The 25,599-nt window shown below is 39.1% G+C and overlaps 1 protein-coding gene across 4 annotated transcripts in view; it reads right to left on the bottom strand.

Annotated features, from left to right (window-relative positions):
- Nucleotides 1–25,284, bottom strand: part of METTL16 (methyltransferase 16, N6-methyladenosine) — a 67,797-nt gene extending 42,513 nt beyond the window's left edge. Inside the window, exons 1-3 of one of the 4 annotated variants that reach the window (XM_043478064.1) lie at nucleotides 25,149–25,284; nucleotides 19,457–19,584; nucleotides 3,978–4,177 (exon numbers count right to left, since the gene is read on the bottom strand). In XM_043478064.1, the coding sequence (XP_043333999.1) occupies nucleotides 3,978–4,177; nucleotides 19,457–19,584 (328 nt within the window). In that variant the 5' untranslated portion in view covers nucleotides 25,149–25,284. Of the gene's footprint in view, nucleotides 1–3,977; nucleotides 4,178–11,546; nucleotides 11,669–19,456; nucleotides 19,585–25,148 lie in introns of those variants that run through there. The other 3 variants (XM_043478074.1, XM_043478068.1, XM_043478082.1) reach the window with 3 other exon arrangements.
- Nucleotides 25,285–25,599: the final 315 nt, after the last annotated feature.

Below are 25,599 nucleotides of genomic sequence, written 5' to 3'. Positions count from 1 at the left end.
TTAGTACTAAATAGGCTCTCAAGCTTTTTAAGCTTTTTATAACCCATCAGCCAATCTTCTGCGAGGAACATAAAAGAAACTTTTTTTAAACTCCATTATTTTTACCTAGTGCTTAGTTCATATCATGTGTTCAGAATTTTGAGTATTGAAAGAACGATGTATTTATCCATCAACATTCAACAAATCATTTACTGAACACCTACTGTGTGCCAAAAACTTTGCTAGGACTTTGAATGTTAAAGTATTAATAACAGACTCGGTACTTTGCAACCGGGTGGCAGAGAAAAACATCAATCAGACAAGTGAATGTGGTTTTAAAAAAATTCCATGAAGGAAAATACACAGTTTTCTTTCTTTTTTTTTTTTTGGAAAATACACAGTTTTCTAAAGTTCATATTCAAGGAACGTATCTTATGCTGGAAAGTCAGAGAAGGCTTTCTTAGAAAATAAGGCTTGAGTTGACAGTTCAGTTCAGTTACTCAGTCGTGTCCGACTCTTTGTGACCCCATGGACTGCAGCATGCCATGTCCATCACCAATTCCCAGAGTTTACTCAAACTCATGTCTATTTTAGTCAGTGATGCCATCCAACCATCTCATCCTCTCGTCCCCTTCTCCTCCCGCCTTCAATCCTTCCCAGCACCAGGGTCTTTTTCAATGAGTCAGTTCTTCACATCAGGCAGACAAAGTATTGGAGTTTCAGCTTCAGCATCAGTCCTTCCAATGAATATTCAGGACTGATTTCCTTCAGGATTGACTGGTTGGATTGCCTTGCCGTCAGGGGACCCTCAAGTCTTCTCCAACACCATAGTTCAAAAGCATCAATTCTTTGGCGCTCAGCTTTCTTGACAGTCCAACCCTCACATCCATACATGACTACTGGAAAAAACATAGCTTTGACTAGACAGACCTTTTCTGGCAGAGTAATGTCTCTGCTTTTTATGCTGTCTAGGTTGGTCATAACTTTTCTTCTAAGGAGCAAGTGTCTTTTAATTTCATGGCTGCAGTCACCACCTGCAGTGATTTTGGAGCCCACTATTTCCCCAACTATTTGCCATGAAGTGATGGGACCAGATGCCATGACCTTAGTTTTCTGAAATGTTGAGTTTTAAGGCAATTTTTTCACTCTCCTCTTTCACTTTCATCAAGAGGCTCTTTAGTTCTGCTTCGCTTTCTGCTGTAAGGGTGGTGTCATCTGCGTATCTGAGGTTATTGTTGTTCCATGCCCAGTTCTAACTGTTGTTTCCTGACATGCATACAGATTTCTCAGAGGCAGGTCAGGTGGTCTGGAATTCCCATCTCTTTTAGAATTTTCCACAGTTTGTTGTGATCCACACAGTCAAAAGCTTTGGTGTAGTCAATAAAGCAGAAGTAGATTTTTTTTCTGGCACTCCCTTGTTTTTTCTATGATCCAATGAATGTTGGCAATTTGATCTCTCGTTCCTCTGCCTTTTCTAAATCCAGCTTGAACATCTGGAAGTTCATGGTTCACGTACTGTTGAAGCATGGCTTGGAGAATTTTGAGCATTACTTTGTTAGCATGTGAGATATGTGCAATTGTGCAGTAGTTTGAACTTTCTTTGGCAATGCCTTTCTTTGGTATTAGAATGAAAACTGACCTTTTCCAGTCCTGTGGCCACTGCTGAATTTTCAAATTTGCTGCCATATTGAGTGCAGCACTTTCACAGCATCATCTTTTAGCATTTGAAATGGCTCAACTGGAATTCCATCACCTCCACTAGCTTTGATCATAGTGATGCTTTCTAAGGCCCACTTGACTTTTCATCCCAGGATGTCTGGCTCTAGGTGAGTGATCACACCATCGTGATTATCTGGGTCGTGAAGATCTTTTGTGTCTAGTTCTTCTGTATATTCTTGCCACCTCTTCTTAACATCTTCTGCTTCTGTTAGGTCCATACCATTTCTGTCCTTTATTGTGCCCATCTTGCATGAAATGTTCCCTTGGTATCTCTAGTTTTCTTGAAGAGATCTCTAGTCTTTCCTATTCTATTGTTTTCCTCTATTTCTTTGCATTGATCACTGAGGGAGGCTTTCTTATCTCTTCTTGCTATTCCTTGGAACTCTGCATTCAAATGGGTGTATCTTTCCTTTTCACCTTTGCATTTTGCTTCTCTTCTTTTCATTGCTATTTGTAAGGCCTCCTCAGACAACCATTTTGCCTTTTTGCATTTCTTTTTCTTGGGGATATTCTTGACAAGTACAAGTATGGGGAAGAGTTGACAAGTACAGTAGAAATGAGAAATAATGAGGTGAAGGTGGGAAGCTCCAGGCAGGGGGAACAACATGTACAAAGAATCGTAATGTCTGATTAGAAGAACTAAAGACAAGTGTAGAAATAAAAAAAAAAGAAAAAGAATATAAGGTGAGGGTTAGAGAGACCTAGAGGGGCAAGAATCAGAAAATGAAAATTCTAATAGGTCTACTAAAGGTTTTGGGTGTTTATCACAGAAGCAATAGAAAGTCATTAAAATGGTCATTGTAATAATTAGACATAGGTTTATACATACTTTCTGGAATGGAGAGGCAACAGAGCAGACGAGAACAGGGTAGTTGAAAAGGTATTTTGTAGATAGGGAGACATGATGGTGACTTGGACTGGGATGGTGGCAACTGAGATGACGAAAAGTAGATGATGTAAGAAATATTTAAGAAAGGAAAACTATTTAAGGGTAAAAGGTGATAGACACTGTCAGTGAGAATGGAGAGAAGCAAAAATCAAGGACGACAGGCTGGACTGTGAGGGAGCTGTTGAAATAAGGAACAAAGGTAGAGGACCAAGATTAGGAAGGAAGAATTTGAGTTTGGTCTTGGACATTGCAAAATCTGAGATGTCTTTGATATATCCAAGTTTCTCGTATATTTGGGACCAGAGTTCAAGCAAAGTAATCTGAGCTGGAGGAATAAACAATCTGTAGGCTATCTGCATGAAGGTAGAAAATAAAGTCGTAGACATGGACAAAATTGCCTAGAGGTAGAGTGCCAAATAAGAAAAGAGTTAAGCTTCAGCTTCAGAAATTCTCAATATTTAATAGCCAGATACAAGAAAGGAAGCCTGAAAAGGGGAAAAGAGTGACTAAAACTGAAAAGAGAAAACCAGAGGAGTCTGGGGTCATGGAAGCCCAATGGAGGAGTGCATTTAAAAGAGAAAGGAGAGGTAGGTAAATGCTGCTGGAAAGGTCATGTACTATGAGCCTTGAAAATGTTGAACATTTACTATCACCTAGAAACTGTCTCCTAGTAACTATATTTAGAAATAGAGTACAGAGTTTTTAATTCTTCATTCTTTCTATAAAGAATTAATCAAAAAAATTAATAAAGTCCAACAGATTAACAAATTTTAAACTCTATCAAAATGAAAACACTGGCTATGACAAACATGTATTTATAATTGTAAAACCCACCCTGGCTTCATTTCATTCTGTTTCTCTACTTATTTCCCCAAATGAATCAAACAGGACAGTCTTCTCCATTGTAGAAGTTTACAATTAAGTGAACATCTTAAAGCCTTTTCCTTCCTTTTAATTTTGGATTAAATACTCTCTATGAATAATCATCTAAGAGATTTCTAAAAGTATTCAGGCCCACATGATCTTTTATTAAGTGGCCATCACAACAACATCCCAATATGGGAACTTCTGTACTAACACCAAATAATTCATAGTAAAAATAGTGCCCAACAGACACAGATGTAAACATGGTGATCTGAAAAGCTAAGAAAACAGGAGCCCCACTTTCATTCTGCACTCTCTTACCTCCTTGTGCTCTGTCTGGGGTTGACAATTCCTTCTCAGAGAGACTGACAGCAGAAAATCCCAGGTGTACCAAAAAAGGACAATGACATCTGTAGCCAGTTTCTTTTACACAACAAATACCCAGGAGTTTTCAAAGAACTTGCAAAGACCTCACAAAATTTATGAAACTTGATGGTTAGCCAAGAAAGAATTTTAAGCCATGTACCTATGTCAATTCCTCTTCGGAGGGTACTTTTGTCAGAGTTCTGATGACCAATCAGATCTTCTACCCAGTGAATATAGTTGAGTCTCAAGGGAACTGTAGGAATCAGTCTCTCCAGTGGAATATCAATAGAAAGTCCAAAATCTTCCCTTAGCAGAGTACAAGTCAGAGCTCTGACTGCTTCGGGGTCTTTAAAATTAAGACTGAAAGGTGGAGAAAAAGAAGTAAAACTGATTAGTAAGATGCACTATGCTGCAAAAGCTCTATGGCAACCAGGCAGTACCAAACATCCATTTGAATTTCCTAGGAGATCACGCATAAATAGTTATGCAGGAGCATTCATCGGGGAAGGCAGTGGCAACTCACTCCGGTACTCTTGCCTGGAAAATCCCATGGATGGAGGAGCCTGGTAGGCTGCAGTCCATGGGGTCGCAAAGAGTCAGACACGACTGAGCGACTTCACTTTCACTTTTCACTTTCATGCACTGGAGAAGGAAATGGCAACCCACTCCAGTGTTCCTGCCTGGAGAATCCCAGGGATGGCAGAGCCTCGGGGGCTGCCATCTATGGGGTCGCACAGAGTCGGACATGACTGAAGCGACTTAGCAGCAGCAGGAGCATTCAGGGCAGTGGCAAACACATATGGTTGTGTAACAGTCACAGTATATGAGAGGCAGCATAAATTTCCTCCAAAAATACTGCATCCTCATACATGAAGCATACAAGACTAGAATACCTCAGTTCCAGTTCCTGCCGAGTTGTCTCCTTACTTAGTTATGTGACTTTGGACAAGTTATTTAGCCTCTATGAGGCCATTTACTCCACTGTAAAATGGGGATAATAATACCTACACGTAGAGCTGCTGTGTGATAATCTGTGAAAAGTACTAGCATAATGCCTACTACATAGTAACTGTTTCACAAATGTTGGCTATTTTTACTATCACCAATTAACATGATATGATAGCAGCATTCTCTGAAAATCATACTTAAAAGTGGAAAGAAACCAGTATAAGATGTTTAATAATGAAAACAGGTTAACATATTTAAATACAACAAATATTATAAATATTAAATTTTAAATGTGACTAATTTTAGCAGGCTTCCTGAGTAGTAATTTACATACTATAAATTCACCTATAAAGACAAAATCATTTCTCGTGTATTCACAGAGTTGTGCAACCATCACCCCAATCCAGTGCCATCATCCTCAAAAAGAAACCCTGTACGTATTTGCAAGTCATTCCTCATTTCTGCCCTCAGCTCTGGGCAACCACTAATGTAACTTCTGTCTTCAGAGATTTGCCTTTTGTGAACATTTCTTACAAATGAATCATATAATATGTGGTCTCTGCATCTGGATTCTTTCACTTAGCACAATGTTTGTGAGGTTCACCAATGGTGAAGCATGTATCAGTACCTCATCGCTTTTTATGGCCAAATAATACTCCACTGTATGGACGACCACATTGCAGTTCATGTACTGGATGAATAACCACATTGGCTTTTTGTTTACCCACTTACCACTTGATGGCCATTTGAATTGTTTCTACTTTTTGGCTGTCATGAACAATGCTGCTAATAAATATCCACATACAAGCCTTCACACTGGATGGGTTATTATTTCTCTAGATAATGGTAGATATGGAGGAATATGTTGTATTTATGTTTAACTTCTTAAGAACAGGTGTCAATGTAACTATTTGAGAGGTAGGAAAAGTGTTAAATGAGATGAAGAAGTAATTGTGCAGCAACAAAATGCTGGAGCGAAATCAGGAGGATAAATAACTTCAAAAGTGATTGACTTTACATTAGGTGGGGATTTATGATCTTTTAAAGACAAGTTTCCATAAAACAGCAGGAGTGGAAGTTTGCTGCATAAATAAATGCTAGCAATAAAAAGTCTCATTAAAATATATTAAGCCTATTTAACGGGATATTAATGAGGTCTATTCCTAGGCATCAGAGGTACATATATATTAATTTTGTCAATTGTGGAGGCTGATAAAAGAGAGTTAATCCACGGGCAAGCAACCATGAACACAGTTTTGCTTCACTCAATAGCACAGCAATTGCCTCAATCAATTTTCACATTAAAAAATAAAAAAGAAGGCTAGCACTGCCTTTGTATTCCTACCTTAATGAAAAGCAGTACAAAAGCAGGTTCAACAAGATAAATTATGTAGCAAAAAAATTAAAAAATAAATCTATAAAAACTTAATTTTTAATTCTAACAAGAATATCCTATTTTACTCCTTTGAAATCAGTCAAGTGTTCGAAAAAGATGGGCCAACTCCACTTCAGCCTTTGACTGTGTGGATCACAATAAACTGTGGGAAATTCTGAAAGAGATGGGAATTCCAGACCACCTCACCTGCCTCTTGAGAAACCTGTATGCAGGTTAGGAAGCAACAGTTAGAATTGGACATGGAAAAAAAAAAGAACTGAACATGGAACAACAAACTGGTTCCAAATCGGGAAAGGAGTACATCAAGGCTGTATATTGTCACCCTGTTTATTTAACTTCTATGCAAAGTACATCATGAGAAACACTGGGCTGGAGGAAGCACAAGCTGGAATCAAAATTGCCGGGAGAAATATCAATAACCTCAGATATGTAGATGATACCACCCTTATGGCAGAAAGTGAAGAGGAACTAAAAAGCCTCTTAATCAAAGTGAAAGAGGAGAGTGAAAAAGTTGGCTTAAAGCTCAACATTCAGAAAACTAAGATCATGGCATCTGGTCCCGTCACTTCATGGCAAACAGATGGGGAAACAGTGGCAACAGTGACTGACTTTATTTTTTGGGCTCCAAAATCACTGCAGATGGTGATTGCAGCCATGAAATTAAAAGACACTTACTCCTTGGAAGGAAAGTTATGACCAACCTAGACAGCATATTAAAAAGCAGAGACATTACTTTGTCAACAAAGGTCCGTCTAGTCAAGGCTATGGTTTTTCCAGTAGTCATGTATGGATGTGAGAGTTGGACTGTGAAGAAAGCTGAGCACCGAAGAATTGATGCTTTTGAATTGTGGTGTTGGAGGAGACTCTTGAGAGTCCCTTGGACTGCAAGGAGATCCAACCAATCTATCCTAGAGGAGATCAGTCCTGGGTGTTCACTGGAAGGACTGATGTTGAAGCTGAAATTCCAATACTTGGGTCACCGGTTGCAAAGAGCTGACTCACTGGAAAAGACCCTGATGCTGGGAAAGATTGAGGGCAGGAGGAGAAGGGGACGACAGAGGATGAGATGGTTGGATGGCATCACCGACTCAATGGACATGAGTTTGGGTAAACTCTGGGAGTTGATGATTGACAGGGAGACCTGGTGTGCTGTGGTTCATGGGGTCGCAAAGGGTTGGACACAACTGAGTGACTGAATTGAACTCCACTTCCTTCAATGACAGTGATGACAGTCAAGTTTTACACATGGAAAGAAGTTCACATCAGAGTACCATACTAAAAACATTCAAATAAGTTCATGTTCTTTATTCTACAACAGCAGCCCAATCTATTACTAATCTAGCCCAATCATTGCTAGACACACAAAAGGAATATAAACCCATTCTGATGTCTACGTCCAAGCCTTACAACCTGAAATGCAAAATTTCAGAATTTTTCTATCGAAGCAACAATAACCTAGATACCTTATAAAATAAATGATGAAAAGTATTCTCTAAGAGCAGTACCTACTGATAGAATCGCTAACCTAAGGTTTCTCAATGTTATTATGCACTGGCATTTTGAATAAAACTGTGAAAATCAGGAACTGCAAACTGAAATATTTAGCAGCTACTACGCAAAATGCCAATCCTTGACAAGATATGTTCTTGTGCCAGAATGCAAGTCAACACACTGAGCAGAGTCACGACCGCAGACGTGTCTGCTGAGCCACGCTGTGGCGCAGGGCCTGGCCGTGGCGGTCGGCAACAGACAGTCTGTGGTCGAGCAGTCAGGCCAATGGCTACACTAGCAGCACTAAGCCCGATGACACAGACCACCATTTCAAAGGGGATGGTCACCAGGCAGCTCCAGGTAATTAATATCAAGTGGGTTTGCAGCTTACCTTTGCCACATCTCTAAAATTTTCAAATGAAACCAGGAACCTGTATCTTTAAATGAAATTTTTCTGATTCTTAAAATCTATGTGGACAATAAATAACTGCAAGTCTCATACAATTCACAGGCTGAAAGGTGGCAACCTCTACTGTAGAGAGCGGAATAACAAAGTTGGGTTACCTGGCTACTCTGTACTTTTAAAGTAGTATAATAGTGTTTCACTCTTTTTATTTATTTTATTTTATTTTTGTTTCACTCTTTTTAAATACTACTTTGCTCAACTGAGTTATATAGACCAGGTCAGAATTTTTTTTTTTTTAATTTTTTATTTTTTTAGGTCAGAATTGAGAGGCTGTGATTGCTTCATTCCTTTATTTATTCAACAGATATTATATGTCATCTATGTGCCAGCCATTGTGCAAAATACTGGAGATGTTGCAGTACGCAAATACAATCTCTCCCTTCATGAAGCTGACAGTCTGGTAGGTATTAATTCCCAGAATCATTCAAATATACATAAAACTGCCACTGTGATGAATACTATAAAAGCATAGGTACACTGTGCTATGAAACCTACATAGTAAGTGGAACTGCCTTGGGAAGGTCAAAGAAGGCTTCCCTGAGGACTAAAAGTAGAATAAAAACTTAACAAAGGAAAGAACTGAGAGAAGGGAACGTGGATGGCATCTTAGAGTCCTAAGTAAAGGGAAGAGCAAGTGCAAAGACCCTGAGGCAGGAGAGAACTTACGCGGCATCCCTGGTACTGAGAGACAGCCACTGTGTCTAACATGCAGAAAGCAAGATAAGCATGCATGGTTTAAAATGAGGCTGGAGAGGAAGAGAGAAGCTTGATCACAGAGGACCTTATAATTATGGTAACCATATAATTTTATCAATTAATTCAGGACTCTTCTGAAAGTGAAAGAGCTATTAATCACATCAGGATAATTATAATCTATGTTAAGGAGTTAGGTCTAGTATGGAATAAAGATGGACCGAGTGGAAGCAAAGATGCCAATTAGAGAGCTACTGCCGTAAAAGGCTGGACAATGGCAGCAGTGGCAAAGACAGGGAAAAGTGACAGCAATTTAGACACATTCACGAAAGAAAACTTACAAGATTTGCTGCTGATGGACTGATACGCAAAGTGAGGGAGGATGTGTTTACAGATGTCTCCTAGAGTTCTGGCTTGTTCAACAGGATAGACAGTGCCAATTGCTGAATCTGGGAACTCTGGCAGAGAACCATGTTTGAGGAAACATATCATATTTGAGAGCCATGTTTGAGACATCCCAGTGCAGATATTGAGTAAACATGATCTCTAGGTATAGAACTCAGAAAACTGGTCTGCACAAACAAATGTATAAGCTATTTGCAAACAAACAAATGAGACCCTAGCATAGGTGACAGTGTCTAAGGAGAAAACACAAAGTGAGAGGAAAAGAGCTTCCCACTAAGCCTGAAGAGTCCTTTAATGGCTGTATGGACAATTGTTACAGAGGAAGCTACATCAGGAGACAGACAGGGTGGAAGAAGGAAAACGGGAGAGTGTGACGCGATGCCAATGACACCAAGGGAAGAAGGTGTCCATGAAGGGTAAGCATGTCAGCAGAGAAAACTGCTTCTCGGAAGGCCAAATGAAAACTGAAACTGGATTCAGTAATTGTGACACCTTTTCAGAAGCTGCTTTTGGAGTGGTGGAGTTTAGAATCTACCATGAAATGTGCTAAAGATTAAGTATGGTATGAAAAAATAGAGACCAGAAAAATAGGTAACTCTTCAAGAAGGTGAGTTATGTAAGGGAGAGAGGGGGCAGGGACAGGGCTGATGGAGAGGTTTCTTTATTAATTTTTTAATGGAAGACTTAAACATGTTTAAAAGTCAATGGAAAGTCACACAGGCCACATACTCTGATTTGATTTATAAGAAACATCCAAAACATGCAAAGTTTTAGAGACAGAAAGCAGATTAGTGGTTTCTAGGGGTTGAAGAGACAGTAGTGGGGAATGATTGCTCAATGTGTTACAGGGTTTCTTTTGGGGGTGATGAAAGTGTTCTGGAATTAGATAGCGGTGATGTTTGCACAACCTGTGAACCTAGTAAGAACTGAACTATACACTTTAAAATGATGATTTTATGATATGTGAATTATATCTCAATTTTTTTAAAACTCGAAAGGAAGAAGCTAGTTGACAGACTTTAAGTAAAGGAATTTACTGGACTATGTAAGGTTCTTGAGATGCGGGAGGGTAGAGAGGCCAAAGTACACAGGGCAAATTTAACTGAATTAGATTTAGAATATAATAAGAAGTTATAAAAATAATAACAGGTTGTCAAACAGAAACAAAAGCCAAATGTATGGCCTCTTGTTGAGTTTCCATCAACTCATACCTACCCACAACAAAATTTAAGAATTTTTTTAACTTATCACACCTATGGTCAAATAAGCAATGAGACAGTACGATTACATAAAATCAAAGATTCTGGAGCAGTTATAAATGACCTTTACTGTTAACCCTTTATTAGCCAAAGAACCAAACTCCTACTTACAAACTAGTAAGAAACTACCTTGATCAATCAAGTTGATCTCTTAAATGCGAATTCCTATTTTAGCTGATGAGCAAATGACAGGGAAGAAAAACTTAGTCATCCAAACTCTCATTTGCTCTTTCCAAGTACAGTTAAGAGTACTCCAATTTTTCTAGCTAAGGCCAGTGACTTACTGCAAATTTGGTGAAACGTGAAAAAAAAAGTCCAAGAGTAAGGGAAACAGTTAAATATAATTAAGCTTTACAGAAAAATTAGGAACAACCTAAAAGCAGTCAACAGGGGAGTTGACTGAATGCATCCACATAAGAGAACACTTTTCAGTCGTGAAAAGCAGTAAGACTGGGCTGACCCACAGTCTTGTATGAGGAGGGTTCTTTAACATATTAAACTAACAACAACAAAAACAAAACCCCAAGTTTGGGAAAAAGCACATATGTACATTATAATCACATTCTTGTAAAAATAAAAATAAGACAAAGAGACCCTCTATATGAATACACACAGAAAACGATTTGGAAGGGTGAGAACCACCTCTGATGTGGACATTCTCATATTGTTGTATTATCTGCATACATGTCACATAATATCACCTTCAAAACAACAGCAAGTGTTCTGTAACTATATGGAAAATGCTTAAGTCAAGTGGGGGTTAAAAAAAAGTCCTTTGGTTATACTTGTATCAAAATTACAGCCAAAAATATTACCATATATTAGTAAGTCAGGGCTTGGAAAAGAAAAGACAAAGTAATTTGATCTCTAGGGTGGAAGAACTTTTTTTTGACCTTTTTTCTTTTATGTATGCAACATTACCACTATAAATGTAGGTAGGAAGGATATATTTAAATAATTTCCCCATTAATGTAATGTGAAATGTTTGTATAATATATAAATATTTGTATAATAATAATTTTAAAAATATCTTTTTCAAAAATGGAAAACAGATCCTTGGTTCCAGAGTACCTGTTTTCTGTGAAAGTGGGCCAATTCTTCCGGAGACCAAACCAGAGTATTTCCCACACTGACAGCAATTACCAAGAGATAGTTGCACAGCTTGAGCATTAATTACATGGCTTCATGAAACACTTGGAGCAAGAGAAACAGCAGTATAATTAATATTTTCTTAGTGCCTTCAAACAGAGTTGTTGTTTATATAAACAATTCTCATTATTTTAAAGAATGTACTTACTTTGATGGGATAGAACATATAACTTATTAATAAGGAACTATATCCTAATCACCAAAAAGTATAAGACATCAAGCAGAAGCTAGTCTAACTGAAGAAAATAAACAAAAATCAATGAAGAGCTGATTCTCAGACTTTGTGAGCCACACGAGTGGTTGTTTACTTACTTCTAAGAAAATACAGACACTAATCTGAGGGTTGGAAATCTTTTTGTAGGACAGAAGTGAAGTCATCCGACTTCTCTAGTTAATTATCTAGGTCACTTTAGTACCCTGGGACATTCAAAATTCCTCAACACAGGCAAGATCTTTCATTCTCATTTCTGAGAGCACGGGGAGGCACAGGGACTAAAATTAGCTCTCATGTGGAAATTAGCAATTTATTCCATCAGTCTTTGTTGTTCGCTTAACACATCCAGCTCCATAAAACAAAACAGCCTATTGTCAACAGGCTCATGCCTGATTTCCCCAGGATGACTCTTGCTCTGGTATTGATGAATACAGTATCACCATTATGGATGGAGTTTGGAAAGATACATTCTGTAACCATGGTTAAAGTAACAAGCATTGTAACACTGTACAGGCTGAACCTTAGGTAACAACAGAGGCTGAAGCCTCCCCACCTTACTCCAACACTGGTTTCTATTCATTAGGTCTTCACTGGGGTGCTAAAAATGGTACAGTCATAAACTATGCCACAGCCCTTCAATGCTGGGACTTTGGTTTTGAAAACAAATCAGTTAAGTGTCATACTCTATTCAGACTCAACTGACAGGGCTCAAGTAGACTGCAGGATGTTCCTATGGGGCTGGTTACTGTGGAAAAGCACAAACTGAAATCTAATTGCAATGGTCAGATATGATTACAACAAAGCAGAGACAGATGCAGGGAAGACAGAGAAAGAGAGAGAGAGATCACACCAGCAATCCTTGATACTTTATCAAGTATACCAGGCTTACTAACAGTAAGAATAAATACCCTTTACTAAGTTTCTCCAATGTGTTCGGTCACTTTGCACATGTCATTGCTAACCTTTATGACAAACATCCAAAGTATGCCCTTTTATCCCTCCTTTTTAGATGAGGAAATTCAGTCTTAGTAAAGCTAAGAAAATCATCTAAAACCTCACAGCTGATAAGTAGCACTCTCAAGACTAGTCCTTAGGATGACTCATTCAGAAGTGCCCCTCTTTCCACACCACACCCTGGTTGCCTTCAGAGAGCACTTCAGGGCTCAGCAAATAAATGACACTTCAATCCATTTTAGGTCTAATGCTCTGTCCAGTATTCCTTTATCAACACTAGCTGGATGTGCATTTTGGCCATTCTTTTTTGTGTATCTTCTTGAGTTAAGTTAAAGCAGGTAAGTGTTAGTTGCTCAGTTGTGCCTGACTCTTTGTGACCCCATGGACAGCAGCCCACCAGGCTCCTGTGTCCATGAAATTTTCCAGGCAAGAATACTGGAGTGGGTTGCCATTTCCTTCTCCAGGGGATCTTCCCAACCCAGGGATCAAACCCGGGTCTCCTGTACTGCAAGCAGATTCTTTACCAGTTGAGCTACAAGGGAAGCCCGTTAAGTTAAAAAGCTACTATAAAAATAAAGAACACGCTACTGATGCATATAATCATAAATGACTCTTACCTAAATAAGCAGGAAGGGGGGTGATGTCCTGAAGGAGGTAGGTCGTTTACCCTTAAAAAAAAAAAAAGGACATCTCTTCTACTTCTATCGTGTGTGTGTATGTTAGACACTCAGTTGTGTCCTATGCTATGTGACCCGTGGACTGTAGCCCACCAGGCTCCTCTGTCCATGGAATTCTTCAGGCAAGCATACTGGACTGGGTTGCCATTCCCTTCTCCAGGGGACCTTCCCAACCCAGGGATCAAACCTGGGTCTTCTGCATTGCAGGCAGACTCTTTACCATCTGAGCCACCAAATCACAGACCCCTTATGTGCTTATTGCCAACTTCAGATAAACTCACACTCTCCCACTGGTAAAGTAAGAGAAGTTCTCCTCAAGTTCGCTTCATCCTCTTTCCAACCCCTCACAGACAAATTTGCTTCACCTTGCAAAAACTTTTAAAATTACCTTTGCCTGTCACAAAACCACCACTGTGAACACCAGGTTCATGATTTTAAGTCCTTTTCTATGCACAGCATATCTGCAGATACTTTGGTTTCAGTCTGAAACAAAATCTTGTTTTATAATCTGCAATACCCATTCCCTGGACTACATGGTATTCCACTGTAGGGGACTGCACTGTAAGAATATACAATTTTGGAAATACAAATTATTTTCAATTTTCCTTGTTATAAACATCTTTGGAATAAACATCTTCAAATATACATTATTTCATTCAAGTACGCTTTTAGAACTGTCAAAGCTGCAATCCTACCAGCATTTTATCACTATGCCTATTCAACTACATTTTTGCCATTGATGAATAGTGTATATTTTACCTTTGCTAATTTGGTCCGTTTTGTCTTTCTTCTTTTTGTAAATTGCCTTTTTTTTTTTTTTGTAAATTGCCTATTTTTATCCTTAAGCTATATATTAAGGTTTTTTCCTTTTTCTTATTGTCTTCTAAGAGTTTTTCACATTAAGGGAGCTAATTCTTTGCTATATGTTATAAATGCTTAGACTATATGTGTTGTCACGTTTTACTGCTTCTTGACATGTAAAAGTTTTTATTTCTTAGGTAGTTGAATCCATAAAATTTCTTATATGAATTCTATCCTTGGAGTTCACTTAGAAAGACTATTCCTATACCCAACGTTCAACAGTTCACCTATACGTTTTTTCCTAGTATTTAAATAAAATAAATATACTGAAATCACTAAACCATCAGGAATTTAGTTTGCATAATACATAGGAAAGGGAATCTAATGCACTTTCCCCACAGCTGTTTCAACTGCATCTATTAAAAATCCATTACTAAAATAAATAAAAATCCATTACTTAAAAAAAAAAAAAAAAAACATTTCTGTCTAGTTCCACCCTTAACAACCTGAAATGCTCTTATTCTACATTATAGTCTTTACACAGTGGGGTGGCATCTTACTTAGGAGTCAGGTTCTAAAGTAAGCATGTAAAGTGAAAATCCAAAATAACACTGTGACATCTCTTTAATCACTCACAGCACTGTAACCCACATCATGAGGAACACGCAGGAGTCGAGACTGATTAAGAAAGGCAGATTCACCCTGTCCACACTACACTCCCTCTGGGAGGTTCAGTACCGAGTAGAGTGCAGGCTGGACTCACTCACTATTTAACGTGCACATGCTATTTAGACTTGAACGCCACTTTGTGCCAGACAATGGGGGCCCATTCCTGTGGCAATACTTCGCTAATGTTTTAATTCCTTGAACTTCACAGTATATTAAATACCCATCTGGGAGAGTTTACACTCCTTCACCTTTCCATCATCCATTTAGAACATTTGCTTTGAGCATCTTTTTTTTGAACAAAAGAAATGTCATGTCATTTTCTCTCCCAAAAACCTCAGGAGGATTCTGATTTGGGAAAGAATTGACATATTAACTTTATTGAGCTCTCCCATCCAGAAACATACCGTGTCCTTAGATTCACTGTCTCCCCTAAATCCCTGAGAGCAATTCTGTTGTTTTATGCACATGGTCTTTTTTTTTTTTTATGCACATGGTCTTAACGTATTTCTTTGCCAAATGTCTACCTATTTCTCTTTGCTACTGTGTACGGGATCTTTTATTGTAATTATATTTTCCAACTAGTATCTGGAAAGCTATCAATTTTTCTTTATTTATTTACATACATTTAAATATATATATATGTATATTTTATTCTGTAATCATTTGAAAAATTTTAGGTGATTCTCAAATGTTTCTTCAGGTAGACAATAATCAAGCCATCTGTAAAATTGCAATTCTTTTTCTTTCTAATCTTTGAACTCAATAAATAAGAGAAGCAGGAGACTGAGTTAGAGAGTTCCAACTCAGTCCCTTCTAGTGTTAGAAGCTTGTGCCAGCTATTTAAAAAGAATGTGTGTTCATATTTGCAGATCAAAAGTTCAAAACATATCATTTAAGTCAAACCCATTGATTATATCCTTTAGGCTCTCTATCAGTAGTTCTTAACCGTTTCTGGGTCAACTACCCTTTTAAAAGTGAAGTTCTAAATTATAGGTTAAAGCTTTAAGCCCTTCATGGACAGAGGCGCCTGGTGGGCTACAGTCCATGGGGTCGCAAAGAGCTGGACACAACTTAGCGACTAGACAACAACTCCAAGAAAAAGAGCATATTTAAAGAGTATTTTTGCCTAATTGTCTTTGAAGCATTCGCCGATCCTCTGAAAATCCCTAGGTCATTGTTGTTTATTTTTATCTACTTGGTTCGAACTACAAAGAAAAATGTCTCTGAATTACATCAAACACTTAAGTCTTCTGAAAGTTATTCCTTTCAGAAGACAAAAGACAAATGTGTTTACTTTTTTTAATAAATTGAGGCTTTTTGTCTTCTATTTTACTTTTCTTTAATTTGGAGGGAAGTCTCATTTCTAGCATGATTTTGCCCATCCCTTTATTTTTTATCGGCAATTTTAAGTTTTGAGCATGGCATCTATAAATAGCAGATAGTTAAGATTTTAAAGAATTATTCTCATGCATTCAACAAATATTTATTGAATGTATATTACTTGTCAGACACCCTTAAACCATTCAGATATGTTGTGATAACAGATCTTGTGGTCTGCTCTGAGTGATTTTTTTTTAAATATAAATCTTAAAGCCATCTTAAAAATCTAACCATTTAAAAAATCTTCCTCTGGTTCCTTAAAGTCTGAGCAATCAAGTTCATTCTTATTTGCATGCTATGAAAGGCTCTTTGTGACCTGTTCTTTGTCTTCCTTTCAGTCTCATCTCCCAGTATTCCCTAAGCTGTCATCCTATATCCACTTCAGCCCCATCTAATGCAGCTCTGCAAATGTACCAGGCCTTTCACAAAATTCTGTTCTCTACACTTGGAACTCTTCCGCCCTTCTATTCAGCCATCAGAATTCACTTCAAAGACCAAGGCCTTCACTAACACCACCTCCAAATCACTGTGGGTCCTTCTCTTCAGACTTCCGTTTTCAATTGTCTACCCAATACCCCACCTTGGATACTGCACAGACTTTTCAGATTCAATGTGCCCCCAAATGAAAATATATCATCTCCCCTAAACCAGCTCATCTGCCTTGTTCCTTACTGCAGTAAATAGCACTACCACCTAATCTCTTGCTAAACTGAGGTCACTTGGCTCATTCTTAATTTCTACCATGTTCTGCTAATCTTATTCATCAATTTCTCTCAAATTCATCCAGTGATCTATATCCCTCCTCCCTCTACAGAGTTAGGCCATCAATATATCTAATGTGGATTACTGAAACCAGTCCCTACTTACTTATACTTCCAGTCTTAATTCCCCCTGCAATCCATCTTCTACATGGCTCCTAGATTACATCTATCTAAACAATTCTGGTCCAACCTAAAGGAGATCAGTCCTGGATGTTCATTGGTAGGATTGATGTTGAAGCTGAAACTCCAATACTTTGGCCACTTGATGCAAAGAACTGACTCATTTGAAAAGACCCTGAGGCTGGGAAAGATTGAGGGCAGGAGGAGAAGGCGACAACAGAGGATGAGATGGTTGGATGGCATCACCGACTCAACAGACATGGGTTTGGATGGACTCTGGGAGTTGGTGATGGACAGGGAGGCCTGGCGTGTTGCGGTTCATGGGGTCACAAAGAGTCGGACACGACTGAGCAACTGAACTGAAAGGAAACAATTCTGAATGCTACTGGCTTGCTTTAAAACTTTAGTAGATAAGGATGGGGATGGGTAATTCTGAAGACAAAAGAACTCGCCGCACATGAGCCTAAGATAAATTCCAAACTCACGGCCTTATGCAGCACTGCAAGCATCACCCTCTCAGCCTCACCTCCTGTCATGTGTCCACACCCCAGCAGCTTTTCCAGTCCCCACGACTGAGCTCTTCGCACATGCCACTCCCTCTGCCTATTAACACTCTTCTTTCTACCTGGCTCATTCTTCAGAACACAACTGAGACCACCTTTCTGTTTCAAATTATCCTCTAAATCCCAAGGTTGGGGTCAGGTTTCCCTTCTGTGCGATTCCACTGTGTGCTCCACAGGCTCAGCCACACTGAAGGCTAACTGCTTGTTTATTTGTCCACTTCCTCCACTAGTGTGTCAACCCCAAATATGGCCGTGACCAGGTCTTTCTTCTTTACTACAGCTTTCCTAGAACTTGGCACAAAATAGTTAAAAAATCAATAGATATTTAATCATTAAGTACATAATAAAAAAAAGCAAAAGAAAAAAAAATTAAGTACAAAAAAAAAAAGTAAGTACAAAAATAGTATAGAGAAGAAACAAAGAATAACAAAACTGTATTTGTTCTAAAGCTACTAGGATAAATAAGCCTCCAGACATAATTATGAAATAAAGGTTTAAAAACAAAGGTAGAGGTGATCTAAACACATAGAAACACCAATTCAGTATCTTCAGGGTGATCTCTGAAGTAAGGTGCCAAAGATGAATCTTTAGAACTCTTATTTAAATAAATTTTTCATTTCCAGTTTGAAGTTTGTTTTCTAAGATGCTTAATATAGTAATATGGTAAGTAATACAGGCATTCAGACATGGAGCTGTGCTCAACTTTCACTGAGTAAAACAGACACTAAAGCTTGGAAATCACAGTTCTAGGGCATGTGACTTAACCTTGCATATTGGTAGGGGAGTGGCGTCACAGAGCTCTTTGAGAAACTGGCAAAAACCAAGGATTATATCCCAGAAAAACAATATATATATATATATATAAAGTTTTAGGATTTCTAGGATATCTTGGACCCCATGTTAAGTCCTGCCCTGGGGCCTCCCCTTCAATAAGAAGTCTGCCAGGAGGAAGGATGAGGTCAGCAAAATGCCTCAAGCCTTCTGATCCTATTGTTCCTGACCTTCCCACTTCTCCCCAAATCCTGCTCTTCTTCCTCCCCACAGGTGAATGAACACATTTTCCCCAGGCAGGCTTGAAATTTCCACCCTCCTCTGTAACTCACATAGAATTTAGGATGGCAGAATTTAAAGATCTCCTTCTCAACACAAACATCAGTTATTCCCATACCATTATCATCATCTCTGCCATTTCCTGAAGCATCATACCTATTATTTTCTTAATTTTTAATAATTAAATTTTAAACTTGAATTTAGTGACATCCTAAGTAATACTGATGTGAAATCAGTTTTGAGGTCCTGGTTATTATTCTCCTACCTCATAACAAAATAGCTATACACTTAAAATAAGGACCTCAGACCCCCACCAGGTCTTAGGGCACAATCCTAAGGTTTCTGCAGTTACCCTGGTGAGTAAGCAATAATCTGGACATCAAGAGGTCTTTTTTGTTGTTGCTTTCTGGGTTTTTTTACTCAGAAGGAAACTTAAAAGCCTTTGGTCCAATCTTCTTATTTAATAGATTAAAAAGCTAAAACCAAGAGAAGGGATTTGTCAAAGGTCAGGTGAGAAGTTTAAGGAAAAGTCTAGAATTAGTATTCAGGTCTACTATCAGTCCAGTATGCTTTCCACTATGCGGGGTCCATTCAAATTACACTAGAATAATACTGTATCAAGAATTCTTCATCTGTTACCTACCTCACTCTTCCATTCAGATTTATCTGAACATGTTGCTTAAAATCTGGATATTTTGTTGCCAGATATGCAAAGTCAGGAGGTTTGTCCTTGTATCTATTTCTTGCATGCATTGATTTACTCAGAGCCATCTTTAAAAAGAAAAAAAGGGGGAGGGGGAGGGGAATCAGCATATTTAGTTAAACAAAATCAACAAGAAAAGTTGTGGTTGCCAAGTCAACGGTTACAGCTAACACATCTTTGCTAATCAAGTGAGAAAAAAGAAGCTATATTTTTAAAAGTATACAACAAATAAGCACATGAAAAGATGTTCTATGTCATTAGGGAAACACAAATCAAAACCATAATAAGATATCAATTCATACACATTAGGATGGCTACTATTAAAAAAGAAAAAAAGAGAAAATAGCAAGTACTGGCGAACATACGAAGAAACTGGAGCCCTCAGGCATTGCGGGTGGGAATGAACATGGTATGACTGCTGTGGAAAAGCTTGGTGGTTCTTTAAAAAATTAAACATTACCATATGATCCAGCAATTCCAGTCCTACGTATAGATCCAAAGGAACTGAAAGCAGAGATTCAAATAGGTACTTGGAATGTTCCCAGCCTTTCCACACTGTTCATGGGGGGAAAGCTGGCTTAAAACTCAACATTCAAAAAATGAAGATCATGGCATCCAGTCCCATCACTTCATGGCAAATAGATGGGAATACAATGGAAACAGTGAAAGACTTTATTTTCTTGGGCTCCAAAATCACTGCAGATGGTGACTGCAGCCATGAAATTAAAAGACTCTTGCTCCTTGGAAGAAAAGTTATGACCAACCTAGACAGCATATTAAAAAGCAGAGACATTACTTTGTCAACAAAGGTCTGTCTAGTCAAAGCTATGGTTTTTCCAGTAGTCATGTATGGATGTGAGAGTTGGACCATAAAGAAAGCTAAGCACCAAAGAATTGATGCTTTTGAACTGTGGTATTGGAGAAGACCCTCCAGTGTCCCTTGAACAGCAAGGAGATCAAACCAGTCAATCCCCAAGGCCGATACTTTGGCCACCTGAGGGGAAGAACTGACTCATTGGAAAAGACCCTGATGCTGGGAAAGATTTAATGAAGGGAATGACAGAGGATGAGATGGTTGGATGGTATCACTGACTAGATGGACCAGAGTTTGAGCAAGCCTCAGGAGTTGGGGATGAACAGGGAAGCCTGGTGGGCTGCAGTCTACAGGGTCGCAAGGAGTTGGACACAACTGAGCAACTGAACTGAACTGACTGAATGTTCATGGCAGAGTTGTTCACAATGGTTACAAGGTAGGATGCAGCCTCACATATTCACAAGTAGACAAATAATCAAAATGTGGAAAGTATATACATTGGAATATTATTCAGCCCTAAAGGGATGAATTCAGACACACACTACAACATTTATGAACCTTAAAAACATTATGCTAAGGGCAATAAGCCACAAAGAGGAGGGCAAATACTATATTATTACACTTATATGAAGAGCCAACAATAGGCAAATTCATACAGAGTAGAATAGAGGTTACTGGGGGTGGGAGGATGGTGGAACGGTGAATTACTGTTTAATGGTATATGGTTTGTGTTTAGGATGATGAAAAACTTATAGAAATGGATGGTAGTGATGGTTGCACAACACTGTGAATATACTTAAAGCCACTGAATGGTACACTTAAGAAAGTTTAAAATGGTAAATTTTGTTATATGTATTTTACCACAATTTTTAAAAACATATATGCAACACATGATGAATCTTTTTCTTTTAAACCAAGGGAAGAAAACTGAAACTATTCCCTTTAAAAGCATCAAAGTGAAAAATAAATAAATAAATAAAAAATAAAAGCATCAAAGTGGGACTTCCCTGGTGGTCAAGTGGCTAAGACTCCAGGCTCCCAATGTAGGGGCCCCAAGTTCAATCCCTGGACGGGGAACCAGATCCCACATGCTGCAACTAAGACCTGATGCAACCAAATAAACAGAAAATAAAAGCATCAATGTGGCAGAAGGCAATATAATCTATCACCAAGAATACCACAGTCAGAGGTTAGTTTTTACAGTGGTCTTGAACGGACTATTTGGTTGTGCACCATGAAGTCACTAAAGTTTCAAAAAGCATCGTTTTCTTTTTTTAACTTCCTGATTTCAAACTCTACCAAAAAACATCTTCTATTTCAACTTCTTTTATACGTTTCAGTCTTGCCATTTCTAGGTAGCTAAAACCAATCGAAAACAAACACAATAATTTTGTTTTCCTTGAGAATACACAGAGGAAAAAAGTTAACACATTTATAGCCAGAAATAAAAACCAGAAGAAAAGTCATTGCAGTAGTTGAGTACATCTCTAAGCAGTTGGTAATTTTAAAAATACTTTAGTGTATATCTCTAGATGGTAGGAGTTTCTTCTTTTCTTTATATCATTCTGCATTTTCTACTTTTTTCATAACAAACATTCATCCAAATGGTACTATATAAGTCAGAAGCCTAAGAGTCACCTGATAGTTCTCTATCCCTCTTGTATTCCAAAAAAGGACCAGTCACATGGATTTTACCTGCTAAATCCCTCTCAGATCCATCTATTTCTCCCCAGGCTCCCCTACAGCAGCTCACACAAGTCTGCCCACACTGCTACAGCAGCCTCGTAACTGGTCTCCATGAACCCACACTTTTTCTCTCCATGCCTTTTTCCACCGTGTAGTGATCATTTCTAAACACAAATCTCACTGTGTCCTCCTCCCATGCCCAGTTGTTCAAAACTTTACTTTTAGGAGAAAAACAAAAAACATTACTTCAGCATACACACAAGACCCAGCACAGTGTGGCTTCAGCATCAGCTGAAGTCTCACCGTTGGTCTTCTTTCTCTCCCTCCACTCTGGCAATAGGGTCTTTACACAGATCACCCCTTTTGTCTGTAATGTTCTTTTCTCTCCCTCTTCACCTGATTAATTCCTACTCATCCTTACTACCACAATTCAAGCATCTCTGCTTCAGGAAGGTCTTTCCTTCCTTAATTTCCCCAGGTCAGCCACAGCAGCTACTGTAAACTCTTAGGGTGTCCCTGGTGGCTCAGTGCTAAAGAATCCACCGGCCAATGAAGGAAACACGGGTTCGTTCCCTGGGTCGGGAGGATCCCCTGGAGATGGAAATGGCAACCCACTCCAGTATTCTTGCCTAAGAAATCCCATGGATAGAGAAGCGTGAAAGCTACCGTCCAAGGGGCTGCATGAGTCGACATGACTTAGCAACTAAACAATAACAGAATCTCCTAGCAATAAGCACATTTCCTTTGCAGGCTTTGTTAGAGATGTAACTTTACATAGTTATAAATGTTAACACTCTAACTCAGGTTTTTGATAGCTTTTCACATTTAAGAACCATTTTCAAAAAAGAATTGTCTTCATTACAGACAATCGAAATCACGCAGCTAACTGCCCACCAGACCACTCACTTGAAAGGCTCAAAAGCACTTCATGCACAACATGCCCAAAATGAAACCATGTCTACCCACCCCAGATAGGTCCTCCTCTAATCCTCCCTATTTGCTGAATGATACCAAGATCTTCCTCATAGCACAAAAGCAAGAAATCTTCAGCACCTTTTCTACCCCACCTCCTCCATTCCAAACACACTATGTCCTGAATATTCTGTCTCCTAATTATTTCTTGGCCCTATCCATTTTTTGGAGAAGGAAATATCTTCCTTCTCCAAAAAGATACTTCCAAAGTATCCTTTTTTTTCCCCAGAATTTTATTTTATTTCATTTTTAAAAATTTCAATCTTATTTATTTTTTAATTGAAGGATAATTGCTTTACAGACACTCCAATATTCTTGCCTGGACAATTCCTTGGACACAGGAGCGTGGGGAGCTACAGTCCATGGGGTCACAAAGAGTCGGACATGACTGAGCAACTAACATTTTCACTTCACTTTCATCCATTTTTCACCCTTCGCAACTCCACATCTCTAGGCCAGAGAACATAATCATCTCTTTCTTGGCTGACTACAATAGCCTCAAACTGATGTCTCTCTAACCACTCTCGCCCCAACAATCCACTTCATCCTGGTGACAACATACCCCTCCTCCCACCCCAATGCAAACCTGAACATTCCTAGGTAAATCCCTTCAGCGGCTTCCTAAAACTTTTAGGCTGATGAAATTCAAAATAATTAACAAGGCACACTTAAATCTATCCCTCCAAACTCATTTGTTGCCACTTTCTCCTCCCTGTCTGGTGAACATCATGGAACACACATGACACTCTGAACACACAGGGACAAATTAAATTACAGATATGGTAGAATCACTTCCTTCATTATTCAACCCTTCTGATCAGAACAGATACACATCGAATCAAAAAAAGCCACTTCTTTGCTAACAGAGCTCCCTATACAGGCAATGGGTTCTTAGCTAAATCTACCCCATTCCTCAGAGTTTAACTGAGTGTCAGCCCTTACCTGGCATCAGCGTTGTCACTCTCCACTTCCCTCCAAACTTTTCTCTTTCTGGCTCATTCTGCTCTAGTCACGCAGGCTTCCTTGTCCTTTCCCTATCAAGTCTGGCACACTCCTGCCTCAGGGGTTCTGTACTTGCTGTCTGGTCTGCACGGGCTGCTCCTCCCCCAAAAATACATACATGCAAGGTACCCTCAGTTTGTTCAGGTCTTTGATCAAACCTCACTTTCTTCCTGATACCTTTTCTGAGTACCCCCATTTCAATGAGCAGCGAGTGAACACCTCTGTCTCCCTTAGTTGCTTCAGTCTTCTTCATAGAACTTACCCATCTGACATTCCATATATTTTACTTTTTAAACTTTGCCTTGCCAGTAAGCTTCATGAGGGAAAACACTTTGTCTATCTTTTACACTGCGATATCCCAGAGCCTAAAGTAGGGCCTGGAGAGTAGATAAGCAATAAGTGTTTTTTGACTGAAAGCACGATGGAACTCCTACACTGTCCAGGGCACTTAAAACACAGAACTCTCATTCTTGATAAGCAGTCCCCATCTTGAGTCTCTAAAAGGCTCAGGCCTAGGACTGGACTTTTTTCTTCCGGGTTACCAGTGCAGAAAGTCAAAGTGGTAGACCTTCATTTAAGTACGCTGACGCTTCCACTTTCTTTAATCTTTCCCATCTCCATGCTTCTGTTTCCTTGGTTCCTCCCGACTCTTTAATAGTCCTCTTCAACTATCATTCGTTACTTAATACATAATTCTGTAAAATAATCTATATTCTGCTCTCAGAACTTCTAATTCCTTCTGCACAGATCCCTGCAACTTCTAATTTCTATTTTCTCTCGTCTCCCTTTCTCATAAATCCGACTTTTTCCATAGTTCCGCCACTGCCAGTTCTCCATCTCTTCCACTCCTTTCACGTCCTCACCTTACCCACTCATACTGTCTTCCCGCCTCAGTTTTGTGGATCTCTCTAAACCGCCTCCGCCTAGGGGGTCTTTCCTACACAATACTAGTCTCCATTCTATTGCCAACTCCTCCCACCCATCCCACCACACATACGCCCCCGCGCACGCACGCACGCACACACACACACAATCAGGTCTCTCTCCCTAGATCCCAAAGCCAGCACCTCACAGGCCCAGAAACTGGGAATAGGGAACCTGGGTGCTACAAAGGTTAAGTGGACTCGCAACCCGTAAGAGTGATATTAAGTGACTCACCTCTGAAGTCAAAGTTCCTGCCAGGCGACTAGTATAGTGTGGACCTCTACAACCCCAGAGTCTTAACCACCCGCTGTGCGAAGACCCTAGAAACGCAGATGTTACGCTCCCAGTGCGCCACCATCTTGGGCCTCCATTAAATTTCGTGATTGGACAAGTAATTCTCGCGAGATCTGCAGCAGTTTCTGCAGAAAGAAGAAACTGTCGCGAGACCTGGAGTTTGCGGCTCTTTCTGTTAGAGGGAGGGGGGTGTGCTAGCAAGTTTTTTCAGAATGTTGTTCGTTTTGGGTGTACAGCATAGTGAAGCAGTTATCCATATAAATATATCTACTCTTTCTAAGATTCTTTTCGCATATAGGCCATTGCCTAGTATTGAGTAGAGGTCTCTGTGCTGTACAATAGGTTCTTATTAGTTATGTATTGATTTTTTCTATAGTAGTGTGAGCCAGAG

This window comes from Cervus canadensis, chromosome 1, assembly GCF_019320065.1.
Source record: "Cervus canadensis isolate Bull #8, Minnesota chromosome 1, ASM1932006v1, whole genome shotgun sequence".
Lineage (NCBI taxonomy): Eukaryota > Metazoa > Chordata > Mammalia > Artiodactyla > Cervidae > Cervus > Cervus canadensis.
This window is presented reverse-complemented; position numbering and strand designations above follow the sequence as displayed.